Source organism: Rana temporaria, chromosome 5 (assembly GCF_905171775.1).
Source record: "Rana temporaria chromosome 5, aRanTem1.1, whole genome shotgun sequence".
Lineage (NCBI taxonomy): Eukaryota > Metazoa > Chordata > Amphibia > Anura > Ranidae > Rana > Rana temporaria.
The window spans coordinates 334,723,671-334,743,478 of record NC_053493.1 but is presented as its reverse complement, the minus strand read 5'-3'; the positions used below and the strand labels follow the sequence as shown (position 1 = coordinate 334,743,478).

General features: G+C 43.7%; 1 protein-coding gene across 1 annotated transcript in view; it reads right to left on the bottom strand.

Moving 5' to 3' along the window:
• The window catches only part of PREX2 (phosphatidylinositol-3,4,5-trisphosphate dependent Rac exchange factor 2), a 370,987-nt gene that overhangs the window by 133,587 nt on the left and 217,592 nt on the right, over nt 1-19,808 (bottom strand). The window contains exons 25-26 of the mRNA XM_040354370.1: nt 18,610-18,817; nt 5,511-5,687 (exon numbers count right to left, since the gene is read on the bottom strand). Coding sequence (XP_040210304.1) covers nt 5,511-5,687; nt 18,610-18,817 — 385 coding nt within the window. The remainder of the gene's footprint in view (nt 1-5,510; nt 5,688-18,609; nt 18,818-19,808) is intronic.

The window sequence follows — 19,808 nt, the reverse complement described above, 5'->3', positions numbered from 1 at the left end:
TCTGGCGGATGCCATGGCCACCAGAAACACTATTTTCCTAGTCAAAAGGACCAAAGGAATCACGGACAAGGGCTCAAAGGGCTGCCTTTGCAAGGCCGATAGAACCAAATTTAGATCCCAAGGATACAGGGGAGCTTTAATCGGGGGATTCACACGAATAACACCTTGTAAAAAGGATTTCATTAAGGAATGGGCAGCCAACGATCTCTGGAAGAAGACCGACAAGGCAGACACCTGCCCCTTGATTGTGCCGACCGCCAAACCTTTTTCCACTCCCAACTGTAAAAACTCCAGGATTCTCCCAATAGTATATTTGCGGGGATCCCATTTCCTGGTTTCACACCAGGTAATATAGGCCTCCCACACCCTATAGTATATTAACCTGGAAACTGGTTTTCTTGCGTTTATAAGGGTAGAAACGACCTGCCCTGAAAGGCCTCTGTTTCTGAGAATCAGGGACTCAGCCGCCAGGCCGTTAAATTTAGGGCCTGTAAGGCAGGGTGGTAGAATGGCCCTTGTGAGAGGAGGTCCGGACGTAGAGGGAGGACCCAAGGCTCCTCTACGGTCATCCTTTTTATCAAGGAGTACCAAGGTCTTCGGGGCCACGCTGGGGCCACTAGAATCGCTGGCTTGCGTTCCCTTTGAATTCTGTGAAGAAGACGGGGTAGCATCCGTATTGGAGGGAAGGCATAGATCAGCGCAAACTGATGCCAAGGACACACCAAGGCATCTGTCCCGCAGGCCAATGGATCCCTCGTTCGAGAGACAAAGTTTGCTACTTTGGCATTGAATCTGGACGCCATAATGTCCACCTCCGGAGTACCCCACTTCCGGCAAATGACCTGGAACACTTCGGGATGGAGGGACCACTCCCCTGGGGACATCTGTTGGCGGCTGAGGAAGTCCGCTTGCCAATTGTCCACCCCGGGGATAAAGATAGCTGAGATGCAGGGGACATGGGCTTCTGCCCATGAAAAGATCCGATCTACCTCCCTTTGGGCTGCCTGACTCCTGGTGCCACCCTGGTGGTTTATATAAGCTACGGCAGTGGCATTGTCGGATTGTACCCTTACTGGGGAGCCCTGCAGAACCTCCGTCCAGCCCAAAAGAGCCAACCGAGCTGCTCGGATCTCTAAGACATTTATGGGTAGGGCTGATTCTGCCCTTGACCATTTCCCCTGTAGGGTTAAATCGTCTAGGACTGCACCCCAACCTGATAGGCTGGCGTCCGTGGTTACTATCCTCCATGAGGGGGGATTGAACGATCTTCCTTTCAGAAGATTTTTTGTGACTAGCCACCAACACAGGCTCTGCCTTACCGCATAGGGAAGGGAAATGGGAAGATCCAAGGCCTGGAGTCTTTTGTCCCAGGCCGCGAGAATTGCTCTCTGTAGCCTCCGAGAATGGATCTGGGCATAGGGCACTGCCTCGAAGGTGGCCACTAGCTTTCCCAACAGGCGCATGCAGAGGCGTATAGATGGCCTTGTGCTGCTTAGGACTATGTGGATTAACTCCCTTATCGAGTCCACTCTGGACTGGGGCAGGAAGCTCCGTTGTTGTCTTGTATCTAAAATCAGACCTAGATACTCCAACCTTCTTGTGGGCTGTAAAGCCGATTTGTCCCGGTTTAGAACCCAACCCAGGGACTCTAGGCAGTTTACTGCTAGCAACACTGCCCGATTTAGACCGGCCGCTGAGTGGTCGACTACCAGAAGATCGTCTAGGTAGGCCATGATCAGGATGCCCTGTTCCCTTAGGATGGCTAATACGGGGGCCAGGATCTTCGTAAAAACCCGAGGGGCCGTGGCTAGTCCGAACGGAAGAGCCACGAACTGATAATGCCGATAGTTTAGGGCAAAACGCAGATACCTGTAATGGCCTGGGAAAATCGGAACGTGCAGGTATGCGTCCTTTATATCGATGGAGGCCAAGAACTCCTTTCCTTGGAGGGCGGCCACCACCGAACGAATGGACTCCATTCGAAAAAACCGGACTCTTAAAAAGCGGTTTAACAACTTTAGGTCCAGAATAGGCCTGACGTCGCCGTTTGGCTTCGGGACAACGAAGAGGTTTGAGTAAAACCCTTGTCCTTGCTCCCCTGCTGGTACTTCCATAATCACTCCTTGAGATAGGAGTCGCTCTAGGGCGGACAGAAGCGATGCCTGTCTCTGAGGGTCGCCTGGAAGTCTTGACATTTGAAAGTGAGGAGGGGGGAACTCCCGAAACTCCAGCTTGTACCCCTGAGTTACTGAGGACAGAACCCATTGGTCGGTAACTTGGGCCCCCCACAACTCCGAGAACAACCGGAGTCTTCCCCCCACTCGAGAGAGTGGGGGTGCCCCTTCACAAGGCTGCCTTAGGGGCAGCCTTAACCGGCTTACGGTTCCACGGTCTCTTGTTCCCTGCAGCTTGCCCCTGGGGCCTGTTTGCAGCTGCGCGTCCAGGAGGCCGTCGATACTGCCTAGAGAATGAGGGCCCTGGAACTGGAGAGGTTGGGCGCTTAAAAGAGGGACCTCGGAACCTTTTCTTAACCGGCAAAAGGGTGCTCTTACCACTAGAGATCTTTTGAATATATTTGTCAAGATCTTCTCCAAACAATCTCTCTCCTTGAAAGGAGAATCCTGTAAGGAGTTTTTTGCAGGGGGTTTCTGCAGACCAGTTCTTTAACCAAAGTAATCTTCTCATGTGGACCAAATACAGGGATAGGCGGGACGCCTGTTGGATTGAATCCTTGATAGCGTCTACCGCGAAACATAAGGCTCTAGGTAGATCGGCTAAGTCCTGAGCCTGTTGAGCCGGGAGGTCCTTTAGGGCCTGCTTGGCCTGGTCTTTTAAAGCCTGGCAGACGCCAATGGCAGCTACAGCTGGCTGGACCACTGCCCCCGCTGTGGAAAAGGATGCCTTTAGTAAGGTCTCAAGCCTTTTATCCACAGGATCTTTGAACATGTGAATATTGTCCACTGGACATGTTAAAGCTTTATTGACACATGATATGGCTGCGTCAACAGTGGGGACAGCCCATTTTTTTGAAAACTCCTCCTCTAAAGGGTACATAACTGCGAACCTTTTAGGAGGCAAAAAAATCCTGTCTGGCTTAACCCAGTCCTGAAATATCAGGTCCTTTAACAAAGGATGGACCGGGAACACCAGGTTGGCTTGGGGCGCTTTTAGGGAGCCCAATGAGGACACAGCGGAGGCCAGAGGCTGAGGCAAAGGCATTTTAAAAGCTGACCGCACCATATCCGTTAAGGACTGAACCCACAATTTTTCTGCGTGAGAAGCTGAAAAAGGTTCTTCTATAGTAGAATCTTCAGAACCCAAATGGTCCAGATGATCCTCAGCCTGGTCTCCTGTATCTTCCAATTCCTCAGTGGAAAAGACATCTTCCTCAGGAGATTCAAACCTGGGAGACGGGGACCTAGCCCGCTTCTTCCCGGATAAAGAGGCCGTAATAAGAGCGGCCATCCTCTTTTCAAATCCACCCAAGGTGGAGGCTAACATCTCTTCCGTGACATAGGAAGGAGTTGGTTGAATAGGGCCCGCCATAGCACCTAGCAACCCCGATGGCTCACCCAGGGCAGCAACCTCCGGATCCTCCGGGGAGGTAGGGGCAGGTGGATTCTGGGAAATATCCTCCGAGCCCGATGGGGAACCCTTCGGCTTTTTAACACCTTTAGCATTTTTAGCGTTCCCTGCACCCTTAGGAGCCATAATAACAAACCTGAGATACTCCGCTAATATACAACTAACTGTAAAGCTGGAGAAAAACACACATTTAAATAAATGAGGAAAAAAATTTAGGCTAGGGTAATGTTAGACAGAAACTAAACTTCCCAAAACCTAACAAGAGATAGCAATATTGAGCCCCAAGGGCTTAATCATATCCTAATATTGCTTCCCTTAATGCTGGGCTAAGAGAGTACCAAATACTAAGTACTCTGACTGCTACTTAGTACACCGGCTTTTCAGAGAAAATATGAGCTTAAACAGCTCTTTAGCAAGGTGTGTACAAAAAAACGGCCACTAGGTGTCACTGTGTCAGCATAACATAGGCAAACCTATCCTGCTCAGCTCAGCATCGCTGCTCCGTGTCCCTTCACAGCCTTCAGCAAACTGACAGGCTAAATAGAGTTTTTCCCTCTGATGTACAGAGGGGAGGGAACTCCCTGGGCGTCCCCCGCCCCTCCACGCAGCGTCGGCGCCTATAACAGTGCGCGCGCACGCGCGCGCGCTCCCGACGCCGCTCTCAGGAAGCAGGAAGCAGAATCCATGTGGGGAGAGGAGCCCGGGAGCTGCTGGAGACACACAGACATCAGGAAGTAAGTAATTTAAACCTGACATGCTCCCTTTACATTTCATGGAGCAAAACACCTTGTAGCAGCAGCAGCAGTCTATTAGCCCAGCCAGAGGAACAGTATACCTGGGTGTTTGAGCCATCCAGTCATGCAGACTTTGTGGTTTCTCTTTTAGCCCATGCACAGAGGCATAAAAAAAGGCTTTTCCCCAGAGTCCCCTGTGGGGAGCCCACTGACAAACCAAGTTCCGTAGGCCCCCCGCTTACCTTTCCACGCCGCAGGGTATTGCTCATGCAAGAGGCCCAATCTTCCCCCTTCACCGTGGGTATGGTCATAGACCTTCAGGGACCGGGGTCCAAGTCAGGAACACCACACACCTGGACCTATACAGCACTACTGGCAGCAGGTATTCATAGGTTAAAAAACCCAGTCCTGGAACCCAGAGTCCAGCCCTCCAAGGAGAGGCATTATAGGCAAAACCCCATCCACGAATTGGGGCCCGGGTACCGTCCACTTTGGCTATGAAGCACCTTGGACGGATCCGGTCGGCTGGCCCTGGTCCCAAGGACAAACTGCAGGCACAACCTTCAACGTGCACCAACACCTAAGACACTGGCGAAAAAACTGAGGTACTCCCACTATGGGTGGGGGTTATATAGGGAGGGAACTTCCTGTCGGAGAGTGCCAGTGTCCATCACCTGAAGGTACACTATATAACCCATATGTAATGGCTATGCTGCTCTGTGTCCCGTGATGTACGATAAAGAAACATACATACATTTATGCCCATCAAAACACAGCCACTGAGCCCATCAAAACGCAACCACTGTGCCCCATCAAACGCAGCCACTGTGCCCATCATTTTATGGCTTATCAAGTTTACTGTAATTTAGCCGCATTGAACTCCATTCTGTGCAACTATACCCTAGCAAACATATAGTGAACTGTATCTGACCTAATTCTTTACCTACTTTTTATGTGCATACTGCTATTATTTACCACTAACCAGTCTGATGTTTGCTTTTTAATACTGAACCTTAATTGTGTGCAGGGTATCTATATCTGTGCTCCCAGTAACAGTGCAGTATCCATATGCTTAACCTGGTGTGTCAGTGGGGCTAAGGTTCTTTCCGGAGTTGAGGCAAAAGAACAGAGAACCCAATCTATCAATTGGCTCCTGCAGAAGTAGTGCTACATAATAAAGGGAATTTTTACCTGTAAGAATCTCGGTTGCTGATGGTATCATGACCTGAATCCTCCTGCTCATCCCCTGCAACATTGAAGCACACTCTCTTCCCATTCTTTTCTCCCCTCTCATTGTCGCTGTCCACTGCTATGAACATCTCTGTCTTACGGTCACATTTGGGAGAACAAGTTATTGAAGACAATAATCTGCAAAAAAAAAAAAAACATCACTTACCAACAAAATGTTTGCAGGCCTACAAAATTAAATAACAGCTCATGACATGTTTTACCTGGTTTAATAATTCAAAGTAACTAGTGCAGGTTGGGAACATGTGCATGTGTGTTCCTGAACCAAATTTGACAAATTTTGAATGAGAGCAAAATAACTCTCCCATTCCCCACTAACTTTAGCGTAGTGCCCATACTGAAAGTAAGGGGGCGCTACAGATATATATATATATATATATATATATATATATATATATATATATATATATATATATATATATATACACACACACACACATGAATTTTCCAATTTCCATGTGTGTATCAATTGTTATGTGCTTTATTTATCTGTTTCTGTACTGTAATATATATGTCATCTTTTTTTGATCAATTATCGAGTCTTGAGTCATATGCCTCATATAAAGTCCCAACCTTCTCCTTCTATTATAGATATAGGGATGGAGGTGCATGGCTGGGTCATGCACTTATTTAAAGTCCAAAAACACTTCTTGTATGTACATAGTAGCTCCTAACTTCAGCTTCTTCCACATGAATACTGGGCACTTTCACCCCCTTCCTTCCCAGATCAATTTTCAGCTTTCAGCGCTCTCGCATTTTCAATGACAATTGCGCGGTCATGCTGCGCTGTACCTAAATTAAATTTTTATCATTTTGTTCACACAAATAGAGCTTTCCTTTGGTGGTATTTATTTAAATTCAGTTATTTTTTTTTTGCAATATAAGTGAAAAAAATTTGGAAATTTGGAAAATAATAAAAAATTTTTTTTATTTATTTTAAACTAAATTCAATAAAATCGAATTTTGTCAGAAATTTAAGCAAACATGTATTCTGCTACATGTTTTTGGTAAAAAAAATCCAGTTAAGTGTATAATAATTGGTTTGTGTGATCACGGACATATGTACGCAAATGATCATGTACAGATGTGCGCAGGTGATCACGGACATATGTGTGCAGCTGATCATTGGGACATGTGATTTTACTGTTACATATGTAGTGGACAGGTGTTTTTACTATGTGGGGAAATGTGTTTTGGGGACATGTGTGTTAAATTTGTCTGTTTACACTGTGGGGACACTAGACTGGTGATCAGTGAGTAAAAAGCTGTAAAAAACAGCTCATACTCACTGATCACCAGCCGACTGCAGCCATCTGCTCTCCTCTCCGACAACTTCTGTTTGAGGAGAGGAGAGCAGATTGCCTAGCAACCGGCTCTCTATTTACATCACATGATTGGACATGGACATTGGCTGTGATTGGACATGGCCGTCATGTGTTCAGAAAGGCCAATCATAGAGCCCTCCTGGCGATCGGAGATGTGCCTTGTCCAGGCGACAAGAGCGCTTCGGGATCGGGCCGCTAGGTGGGCACGCGTGCCTGCACGCGCGATCCCCCTCCTTCTGAGGGACGTTCCTCAGAAGGAGAGCACCCACCCAGCCGTATATGTACAGTGGCCGGGTGGGAAGTAGTTAATTAAGCTTTGGCCAGAAAAAAATGGAAGCTGGTTGGTTTCTATGCAGAGCTGCAACTGATTTTGCACTCTCCAATTTGAGTAAGTATTGTCCCTTGTGCTGGTTCTGTTTTTTTTTTTTTTTTAGTTAAGTAAACTTAGTAAAGTTTTTTTGATTAAACTTAAGCTTTATGGTTTAGGCCTCAGTTATCATAGCATTTAAAATAACTGCCTATTTCCCATTAACAAACAGGCTCCAGGCATTGTTTCACCAGTATAGATTTGAATGTGAATAAAATAATCAAAATGATTGATAAATACATTGACAGGTACTTTAGTGAAAGATGCTCATTTCTAAAGAAGTAATGGAAATATGCAGGATGGTCTGAAATTGTGACATGGTCCTTGGCTTTTGAAAGCACATCACAATTATTGGATCTGTTAAAAAAAAGAAATGCAGGATGCTCACTCCTTTCTACAGTGGATTAGCCATTGTTAGTGAAGCTTTGTCACATTACCCCCCGGGGGTCCTATCAACTAACACCCAGGAGAGACAGAGAACATGAAGAGGTCTGTGATTGGCTCCCCAGAGTTCTAACAAGCATGTTCCAATAACCTGGCCTTGTTTGAAAACCCTTGTCAGAGTATAGAGGAGGATTTCTGTCAAAAATAATTGACCAAAGTGTTGGTATGAATAGGTCTCTACATATTCTTGGTGAGGTTTTCACTTATGAGCTGACACATAATCCTTAATATTAACAACCAGAATTGTAAAAAGTCATCTAATAATCCCCTACAGAAGCTTCTCGATTTCACATTTAAAATGACTTTGAATTTGCTATTCCTTGGAACTGTGAACAATAAGTGCTAAATCAACACTTCACGCCCCGACTGCAATAACCTCCGTTTTCCTGTTTTCCCTGTGCAGATCCTTTAACTAGATCCTTGGGGGGTTCAGATTTCCTTAACAAAATTTGCTCCAGCCTAATTGTCAGAAGGGCATAACCTAAAATCAATCCAAAGCATCATGTATTCAGAATGTACAAAGTTAGATTTGCTTATATTTCACCTTCCCTGGTTCCTTTCTAATCCCTAATCAACATGCTACATGAAACCTTTCTGTTTAAATTACATACTTTAATTTGAACCCAGTGACTAAGTGCTGGTTCACACTACAGCGACTTGAGATCTGACTTGTCAGACCTCAACTTGCCCTAAGTCGGTGGACATAAGAAATTCCATTGAAGTGAATGAAAACTGTCCTAATGTACACTACTGAAGTTGCTCCGACTTCAGAAAAGGTTCCTGTACTACTTCAAGGTGACTTCTAGGCAACTTGTACCCATAGATTTCAATGGAAGTTGCCTACAAGTCGGATCTCCATTTATATTTAAAGCGGATGTGCCATGGGAAAAAATATTAAAAGCCAGCAGCTACAAATACTGCAGCTGCTGACTTTTAATATTAGGACACTTACCTGTCCTGGAGTCCAGCGCCGATCGCAGCAGAGGACGAGCGATCGCTCGTCTCTCTGCTGCTCCCCCCGCCATCCACGCTGAGGGAACCAGGAAGTGAAGTGCTGCGGCTTCACTGCCCGGTTCCCTACGGCGCATGCGCGAGTCGCGCCGCGCCCGCCGATTGGCTCCCGCTGTGTGCTGGGAGCCGAGTGTTCCCAGCACACAACGGGGGGGGGGGGGGTGACGGGATGTGACGGAATGCCCGTCTTTTGCCCGTGAATGCCGGGCTGGAAGTGGGTGCAAATACCTGTCTTTAGACAGGTATCTGCACCCCCCTCCCCCCTGAAAGGTGTCAAATGTGACACCGGAGGGGGGGAGGGTTCCGATCAGCGGGACTCCACTTTAGGGTGGAGAACCGCTTTAAGCGACTTTACAGGAAAAAGAAAATAGTTTACCCAGGCAAACCCCTCCCTCCCCCAGAGCTGATTATTCTGTGATTGGCCACAGCCAAAGTCGCCTGTCCTGGAGGCAACTTTAAATTGGCAGCTATGAATAATCACTTTTGAAAGTGTGAAACGCGTCAGATCCTGTATTTCGTTGTTTGCTGTGGGTTGCATTTTTTTGATTATTACCTCTTTTAAATAAAGGCATTGATTTTGAGTGCAGCTGTTCAGAATTTTCTCCTCACCAAATTGCCTATGCTTAGTCTGCACCTGCTGTTCCTATTCTGAGGAGAGTGTCACAAACTATGGTGAACGAGAGTGAACCACAACTGTGGTTAAGAAAAGATTTCAATGCACTTCTCTATGCAATGTGATTTTCAGTACTGGACCCCAGGCGTCACTCTAATCAGAGAAAAAGAGTTTGGGGGTCCACTACATCATCTGCCTCACATATAGGAATGCGTTGAGCTACTAAGGGTGCAGGTATTACAACATAACTTCAACCCCTAGCCTTAAAAGGTTACGATGAACATGAGTGAAGCACAACTGTATTAAGGAAAGTATCTCAATGCACTACTCTATGTAAAGTGATTATCAGTACGGGACCCCAGGCATCACTCTAATCAGAGAAAAAGAGTTTGGGGGTTCACTACATCATATCACTCACATATATAAATGCATTGAGCTACTAAGGGAGGAGGTAGAACATATCTTCAACCCTTAGCTTTAAAAAGGTATAGCGAACATGTTCAGTAATTTAGGCCAGGGGGGCCTATACTATAAAGAACAAATGTCAAGCACGTAGCATATGAAAATACTTTATGCAACCAGCATATACTTGAGAGAGGCAACAGTAGCTTACTTGGTTTAAGGGTGTATGTCCCTTTAAGATATTCCACAGGTGTTACATGAAGACTCTATAAGCAATCCGAAGCAGCACGGTAGTATAAACTAGAGCCAGTTTCAAATACAGTACTTAGAAAGGCTATATGTGAACCGGGTAATTCTAGAGCAATAAATGTAACATAGTAATGGTACTTATCCGTTTGCAGAGGATGACAGTTCTTTAGTAAGCAAAGTATTGTAGCAGCAAGGGATTCTGTAAAAGAGGGTCTCCTAGTGGAAGATGTCTTAGGGTGTCCCCAGCAACTGCAGTAAGCATGGCAGCGTGGATCCAGGTAGTGAGTACTTAGCAGGGTTAAGTTGTAGCTTAGTGGTGGCATGGATCCATATTCAGTTCAGGGGAGTATTGCCAGTAGTTTGTTCGTAGCTTGGTCCTGATACGGCTGACAATAATAGAACAACGTGTACTCTGCACGCTGTACTGTTTATAGGAGCGAGACATGTGTAGTCAATGAGGCATTGATTCCACTTGCACTTCCGCGTTCCACGCTGGAACGCACGTGGCGCCGGGCGATGACGTCAGTGTGCGGTCGCCGTATGCGTTCCAGCGTAGAACGCAATACGGCGATGAGAAGCGCCGTTTACAGAGAGTTACATTTCCAGACAACCTTCCTAGAGCGGCATCCCTCTTCTCTTTGCAACTTTAAATTGCATTGTAAGTTGCTCAAAGTTGCACTGAAGTCGCCTCCAAATCGCCTTGCAAAGTCGCGCTGTAAGTCGGGTTGCCCCTGTGTGAACCGACACTAATGCAATTTTTTAAATTGGTCATAAAAAATGATCGTGTGTAGGAGAAAAATGGCCATTAAAAATTTAGAACCTGCTCTATTTTTTCTCATAGTTTTTCACGTCGTCGTTTTTCTCGTCATCAAAAATGGTCGTGTGTAGGCTTTAACAACGGGGAAAAAAACATGCATGCTCAGAAGAAAGTTACCAGAAGGGAAATTTGCATAATCAGCCCAAAAGGAGGCGCCATTCAAATGGAACTTCTCCTTTATACTGCCGTCGTACGTGTTGTACATCACTGCGCTTTGCTAGAGCATTTTTTTTTCACGATCGTGTGTATGCAAGGCAGGCTTGAGAAGAATAACGTCGAGAAAAACGTTGTTTTTTCCATGACATGAAAAACGGTTGTGTGTACGCGGCAAAAGTCTCTGTGTTTCTCCATGCAATGCAGGCAGATCATGGCTGGTGGGAGATTGCTGTACATAGCTTCCTTATAGCACGCTATCTCAGTACTCCTCTAAAGAGCTCTCAGCACTGATGCAAGCAGTTAGATGGCTACACAAATATCAAATGTATTTATAGGAGGGTGTTAGTCTGGAGGAATGTGTGTTACTAGGCAGATTGCATTTACATGCAGACCACCCTAGGTAACTCCTACATGTAAGGCCTCGTACACACGACCAGACATGTCCGATGAAAACGTTCCGCGGACCGTTTTCATCGGACATGTCTGCTGGGTGATTTTGGTCTGATGTGTGTACACACCATCAGACCAGATTCCGCGCGGACAGAATACGTGGTGACGTGGCGGCGACGAACGATGACGCGGCGATGTGCGCAAACCCGGAAGTTCAATGCTTTCACGCATGCGTCTAATCACTTCGACGCATGCACTGGATTTCGGGCCAGCGGACACTCCTTTCTCTATTACCTAATAAAAATGTGACTATAATATTTACTAACTCGCTGTTCCATATTTTGAAAATTCTCTGTCCATGTGCCCTATATGATCTCAGTGAGTGTTTTACAAGTTGATCATATTATGTGTAGACATGATCCTGACACTCCAAAACGTGTGTCACCTGGCTTTCCCCCGTAAGCGTCCAGTAGCACCTAAGTTATCCAGTCATCACAAGAGTCCTATTTACATGTTCCAATTATTTTCCATTACATTTACATTAATAATACAGAAAACAGTTTGAAGGATAATCTGTTTTAGCATTTTTTTGTATGCAAGTCTCAACATATCCTACAAGTCCAGGCAGCCAGACACACCAGTCAGTGAGTAACAACATTAACCAAATGTGTTTGTAGTTAACAAGCAGCGCTGTAACATTGACCTCTATGGGATTAATTGTCTGATTGGGAAGCTGTGCATAAAAGATAAGAGAAAGGGAAGAACATTCATTAGGAGCAATTATTGAAACTAAAAAGTGTTCTTGATTCAAACATCTCTTCTGATCTTCTTGACCATATCTTGACATAAGAACATATGAACAAAGGTGTGAGAAGGAAAAAGGTCCCTGCACTTTTTTTTTTTCAGTCTCAGCCACACGGAAACTGCATGGTGCTATGCATTTCCCTGCATGAGAAAATGTGCCTTGGTTTCCAATGTGTGGGGATACCACTAGGAATTAATAAAACAGCAGAGCTTTTTTGCTGCAGGTGTAGGAAGGAACGCATGCAGTTTACACGCAGTCCCACATCTGTATAGACGTGAACCTAGCCTTTCCGGTTTTTTACTATTTATATAATAAAGATCAGTATATACTTTAACCGCTTGCCAACCGGCCACCATCATACTGCGGCAGGTCGGCTCGTTCCTGCAGACCGTCGTAGCTGTACGTCGGTCTCTTTAAGCGGAATAGCACAGCAGGGGTGACGATAGTACCGGCAGTCACGATGACCGTGGGCGGTCGCAATGACTGCCGGCCATGAGCGATCGCAGGCACGAGAGGCAGAACAGAGACATGTGTATGTGTAAAAACACACATCCCTGTTCTGAGAGAAGAGGAGATGCAGATTGTGAGTTCCTACAAGCTGGGAACCACGATCTGTCATCTCCTATAGTGAGTTCCATCCCCCCCCACAGTTAGAACACACATTAGGGAACACAGTTAACCCCTTGATCGCCCCCTAGTGTTAACCCCTTCCCTGCAAGTGACATTTACACAGTACAGGCATACGCCGCTTTGTAATCAGTTTATTTTTATAGCACTAATCGCTGTATAAATGCCAATGTCCCAAAAATGTGTCAAAAGTGTCTGATATGTCCGCCATAAAAATCGCAGATTGCTGCCATTAGTAGCAAAAAAAAAATGCCATAAGACTATCCCCTATTTTGTGGACGCTATAACTTTTGCTCAAACCAATCAATAAATATACGCTTTTTGCGATTTTTATTACCAAAAATATGTAGAAGAATACATATCGGCCTAAACTTAGAAAAATATTTGCTTTCTTTAAAATAAATTGGAGCTATTTATTACAGCAAAATGTACAAAATATTATTTTTTTTTCTAAATTTACGCTGTACAGTGTTTTTTTGTTTATAACACAATTAATAAAAACGGCAGAGATGATCAAATACCACCAAAAGAAAGCTCTGTTTGTGGGAAAAAAGGAAGTCAATTTTGTTTGTGTACAGTGTTACCTCCAGTCTATTGTCACTGCTGCTGGGCCTCTACAATGCTTCTTCCACTATCCTTTAGAAAGGAGCAGGGGCCAGGTTTGCTGAGTGCTGTCTGTATCTACGAATGCACACCGCATTGCCTAGGAGTGCTCACGCATGGGTGTCTCCTTAATAGCTGGCTAGCTAGAAAGGAAGAAGCCAAGCTCCCCAAAGGAGAGGCGTGAAAAATCACGAGTGGGGTGGAACAGCCTTATAGTGTTGTATGTGGATGGTACTAGTAGGAAGTATATAAGGTAAGAGTAGGCAAGAAAAGAATCAACTTCGATTTGGCAAAGTTGCGAATGACCAAGTAGTATGGTAGACGCAACCTTCAAAGTACAAATTGTGGAAAATATCTGTCCCAATACAGGACAAACCGTAGGTCACTCTTGGTGCCTTGGGGATCCTGATCCTAGGTCCTCTTGGGGGACATCAGGAGGAAGATCGGCTGGTTTAAAAAGGAGGAAAAGCACTTTGACGGTGGAGGTGTCCATGGTGGCATGTGTTGATTTTTAGCAATAGGTCGATGTCATCATTTTAGGCATGACATTGTATTAATTACTACACACCATAGGTGTGTTTTATAACTACAATATGCCACTTCCTCAGTTTAGCAGCGTTCACACAGAATTCTGCCCTTGTTGGCTTTTGTTTTCATCACACACATTCCTGCTGTTGAACAGACGGAAACCAACAAAGGTAGAACTCTATGTGAAAACAAAGCTAAACTGAGGAAGTGGCATATTTTAGCTACAAAGAACATATTTGGTGTTAAGTAATCAATAAATTTCATGTCCAAATTAAAAACAATGGGCCGGATTCAGGTAGGAGATACAACGGTGTAACTCCAGATACGCCGTCGTATCTCTGAGTTGCGGCGTTGTATCTATGCGCCTGATTCATAGAATCAGTTACGCATAGATTTCCCTAAGATCCGACTGGCGTAAATGTCTTACACCGTCGTATCTTAGGCTGCATATTTACGCTGGCCGCTAGGTGGCGCTTCCGTCGATTTACGCAAGGAATATGCTAATTAGGTAGATGCGCCGATTCACAAACGTACGTACGCCTGGCGCTATTTTGTTACGTCGTTTACGTTAGGCTTTTTCGGCAGAAGGTTGCTCCTGCTCTTATGAGGACTACGCAATGTTAAGTATGGACGTCGTTCCCGCGTCTAATTTTGAAATTTTTACGTTGTTTGCGTAAGTCGTTCGCGAATAGGGCTGTACGTAAGTTACGTTCACGTCTAAAGCATTGAAGATTTGCGGCGGAATTTCGAGCGTGCGCACTGGGATTCTTTTACGAACGGCGTCAAATACGTAGGGTCACACTAAATTTTAATAAAACCACATCATCCAAATTTGAATTAGGCGGGCTTACGCCGGAGCACATACGTTACGCCGCCGTAAATTAGGGCGCAAGTTCTTTCTGAATACGGAACTTGCGCCCTAATTTACGGCGGCGTAACGTATCGGAGATACGTTACGCCCGCACAATATTACGCAGGGCTACCTGAATTCAGCCCAATGACTTTGGCCCATTCCTAAACATCAACACACCACAGCACGGGTGCCTCTACTGTCCGAACAGTCCATAGGACTTTTACACCTTTATAAACCAGCTATTTAAGGAGACACCCACAAACAGTCAAGGGTTGGGGATTGGCCACTGGATAATAAAATGTTTAATTTTGATAAAGAAACTTTATTAGTGAGGACTTACTCTTCCAAAAAATAAAAAAAAAAGTTAAATAAAAATAAGGGTTTAAATTCAGTTTACATTTATGTTATTATGCAACATATTTTTGCGACTTACAACTAATCTCCCATAAATACAATAATTTATACTGGTAGCAGACAACTGGAAAACAGGTAAATAAATAGATTAACATAAAATGTGGAAAATATATTGCTCACATTTACATGGCAGCAGCCCAGCAGCATAATTAAATATTTTATGCTGTAATTATTTTCACTTGAGAAGGCAGGTGATGAAGAAAGATACAAATTTATCAGGCATCTCAATAGAATCAAATCTGCAAAACTGCAACAATAAAGCAAACCAAACGAAAGCACCAGGCAGGTTATTGATCCAGGTTGCAGACACATGTATTCAAAGCAATGGATGTAAATAGGACTAAGGGTGAAATGGAAAGAATGGTTCTGAGAGCCCAGTATCAAATAAATGTAATTACACAATAAATTCTCCTCTTGGGAGCAAATGTGTCACTGACCAATAAAAAGGATTTTAAAGGTAACAGTGTTATAAAGAGATAACACATTACGGTCAATAAACTAAGATAAATGGGTTATTTTAACAGTATTAGTTATTTCTTCTCATGATAATTTGAATATCAAACCTTCACTTCACATAGATAAATACTGATCAGGTGGGGAATCAAGAAATAATTATTGAACCGGAACTAAACCCACCAATTTAATGGTATCCCAAAAAAGTTACATTAAAGGCACATTAACTAACTGTTACAGTTAATAGTGTGCTTATGTTAGCTCTCAACTAAGCTTTCAAGCCATCAAATGGCTGGTGTGATAGCTGATCACGTTTGCAGCACCGTGATAACTGAAGATCAACGCTGCTAAGATAGCAGCTTCCTTGGCTGTAAAGGATTGGAGAGTTTAATTTCACTTTAAACCACCACATACAGTGGGGATCGAAAGTTTGGGCACCCCAGGTAAAAATTTGTATTAATGTGCATAACGAAGCCAAGGAAAGATGGAAAAATCTCCAAAAGGCATCAAATTGCAGATTAGACATTCTTATAATATGTCAAAAAAAGTTAGATTTTATTTCCATCATTTACACTTTCAAAATTACAGAAAACAAAAAAATGGCGTCTGCAAACGTTTGGGCACCCTGCAGAATTTCTAGCATGCACTGCCCCCTTTGCAAAGCTGAGACCTGCCAGTGTCATGGATTGTTCTCAATCATCGTCTGGGAAGACCAGGTGATGCCAATCTCAAAGGTTTTAAATGCCCAGACTTATCTGACCTTGCCCCAACAATCAGCACCATGGGTTCTTCTAAGCAGTTGTCTAGAAAACTGAAAGTGAAAATAGTTGACGCTCACAAAGCTGGAGAAGGCTATAAGAAGATAGCAAAGCGTTTTCAGATGTCAATATCCTCTGTTCGAAATGTAATTAAGAAATGGCAGTCATCAGGAACAGTGGAAGTTAAAGCAAGATCTGGGAGACCAAGAAAAATGTCAGACAGAACAGCTCGCAGGATTGTGAGAAAAGCAATTCAAAACCCACGTTTGACTGCACGATCCCTCCAGAAAGATCTGGCAGACACTGGAGTTGTGGTACACTATTCCACTATAAAGAGATACTTGTACAAATATGGTCTTCATGGAAGAGTCATCAGAAGAAAACCTCTTCTACGTCCTCACCACAAAAATCAGCATTTGAACTTTGCAAATGAACATATGCATTTTGGAAACAAGTTCTGTGGACCGATGAGGTTAGAATAGAACTTTTTGGCCGGAATGAGCAAAGGTACGTTTGGAGAAGAAAGGGCACAGAATTTAATAAAAAGAACCTCTGTCCTACTGTTAAGCATGGGGGTGGATCAATCATGCTTTGGGGTTGTATTGTAGCCAGTGGCACAGGGAACATTTCACGAGTAGAAGGAAAAATGGATTCAATAAAATTTCAGCAAATTTTGGATGGTAACTTGATGCCATCTGTGAAAAAGCTAAAGTTAAAGAGAGGTTGGCTTCTACAAATGGATAATTATCCTAAACACACCTCAAAATCCATGGGGGATTACTTTAAGAGGCGTAAGCTGAAGGTTTTGCCATGGCCTTCACAATCTCCTGACCGCAACATAATTGAAAATCTATGGATAGACCTTAAAAGAGCAGTGCGTGACAGACAGCCCAGAAATCTCAAAGAACTGGAAGACTTTTGTAAAGAAGAATGGGCAAAGATACCTCAAACAAGAATTGAAAGACTCTTGGCTGGCTACAAAAAGCGTTTACAAGCTGTGATACTTGCCAAAGGGGGCAGTACAAGATATTAACTCTGCAGGGTGCCCAAACTTTTGCAGACGCCATTTTTTTGTTTTCTGTCATTTTGAAAGTGTAAATTATGGAAATAAAATCTAACTTTTTTTGACATATTATAACAATGTCTAATCTGTAATTTGATGCCTTTTGGAGATTTTTCCATCTTTCCTTGGCTTCGTTATGCACATTAATACAAATTTTCACCTGGGGTGCCCAAACTTTTGATCCCCACTGTACGTTTATTACATACTAATGGTATTGAACAGGCCCAAACCTCCTCTTCTGGGGTGCCCTGGCGCTCCATGCTCCTCCACTTCTCATTGCCCCCTCCATAGGAAGCTGCGGACTCCCTCCCAAGACAGGCTGCGTGTATCTATTGATACACACAGCTTGGCTTGGCCCTGCCCCCCACTTTCTCCTCACTGGGTGTGACTAACAGCAGCAGGAGCCAATGGCTGCTGACGCTGCCTGTCAGTCCATGTGTGAAGAGGAAGAGAGGAGAGAAGACTGCAGCTGGGCACAATTCTGAATCGATAAAGGAGTCAGGTAAGTGTTTAGAGGGCGACGGTAGCACAGCAAGTCCTAAAAAAAACATTGTAACCTTAGAACCATTACAGTTAGTGTTATGGCCAAAGTTTAAAGTAGAACTATAGACAAAACGTAATTTTTTTTCATTTTGGATAGAGTAAGGGAAGGCAATCATCACTTTAAGGTTTATTTCAGCCATCTTTGTCCCATTGGAGATTTTTACCTTTGCTTCCTGTCCAATGGCCAAAACAGGAAGTGAGAGGAAATCCATGCAAATTAAGGGAATCTTTTTTTTTTTGGGGGGGGGGGGTCACTAGTGTCTTCATTGGTAAATGTTCCCAATGAAGAGAACAATGCAAAATTTGGAGAAAAAAAAATATTTTCATTTTCAATGTACTTAATTTTCACTTCAATTTTATAAGGTAAACAGGTCGAATATCTCCCTAATGGGGACATTGATATCAATAAAAACATACAGGTGTTTTAATCCATCTTTATCCATTTTTACCTTTAGTTATACTAAGTTACAGGTCAGGGACATTTGGAAAAAGATTTTATTTTACATTTTCAGAAAATAAGATGGAACGACAATCATCTAATGATTATAGATTTAACCAGTTCCTGTTCTCTCTGCAGATATAACCACCTGAGAGTAATAATAATTAATAATAAATACTTACTCATCAATTTGAGACGCACAGGTTTCCACTTCTGCCAGGGCTGACTGGAGTTTGCATAATAATTTATGATGTATATCCTGTGTTTCCAGATCCTCATCTCTGAGCAAATAGCGCAAGCCATGGCCATCACGCTGACCCAGTGAATGTCCCGAAGGTGCGGCCATGGTGGTTATTGTGTGTTGTAAGTACACCATAGGATTAAGTTTACCTAGACATAAAACAGGTAAGCTTATTTTTAAACAAAATTCATCAATAGACATAACATTAATCTTATTTAAGTGCGAGAAATATAATATGAAAAATCACATTTGCTTTAAAAAGGATCAACATTCCCTCGGTGGTGAACCAGATGCAGAAATTTTGGATCATCTACCAAGCAATGGCATAACTAAAGCAATGAAACAACTTCGCTGCTAAGGGTGCCCCGCATCTAATGACCATAAAATGAGAATGTACTGTATGTATTAGGCATAGTTCAACATATATCATCAGGGTTGCAGCATTATGTGTTATAAACTTAAAATAATTCTGCAGTTGTAAAGAAGGGGCATTGCTAGGATTATAGAAGACCTGGGGCACCCTGAGGCACACTGAGGAAAGCAACTTTGTGGCGTGTGTAGCACACTGCAACAATTGGTAGGCATGGCAAGATCATGCCTTAAAGTGGGAGTAGTTATAAAAAAGAAATTCATGCTAGGTGTAAAATAATATGAACAAAGTGAAAACAAATCTGTGATAGATGTCCTGCAGCTAGACACAATAACCCTGATATGGGGCACAACTATAATATATGCAAAAAAAGTAGCACTGGATAATAAGTGAATAAGTGACATAAAGGAATAAAAATGTATAAAATAATCAGTGCAATGTCCATAGATCATGCAACATTCTTTGAAACATGCATGAACAGTTCATAAACGTGAATCTCCAATGAAATCAAACAATGTGGAAATAAAGGTGATGCCAATCAAATCCAGTGCAGCCCGCCACCTCAGGTAAAAATTAAGGCTTACCGAAAAGCCTGTGACCACCCTTGTTAGGGGAAGTCAAACAAGGCCTAGCAGAATAATGATGTCCTCACTAAATCATGGGATGCTCCTCAATCAGCTACAGGCGATGATGGGCTATAAGCGATGATTTGCAGCGTTGGAAAGGCAATCAATACACATCAATGTATATAACCTTCCATAGATGCAGAG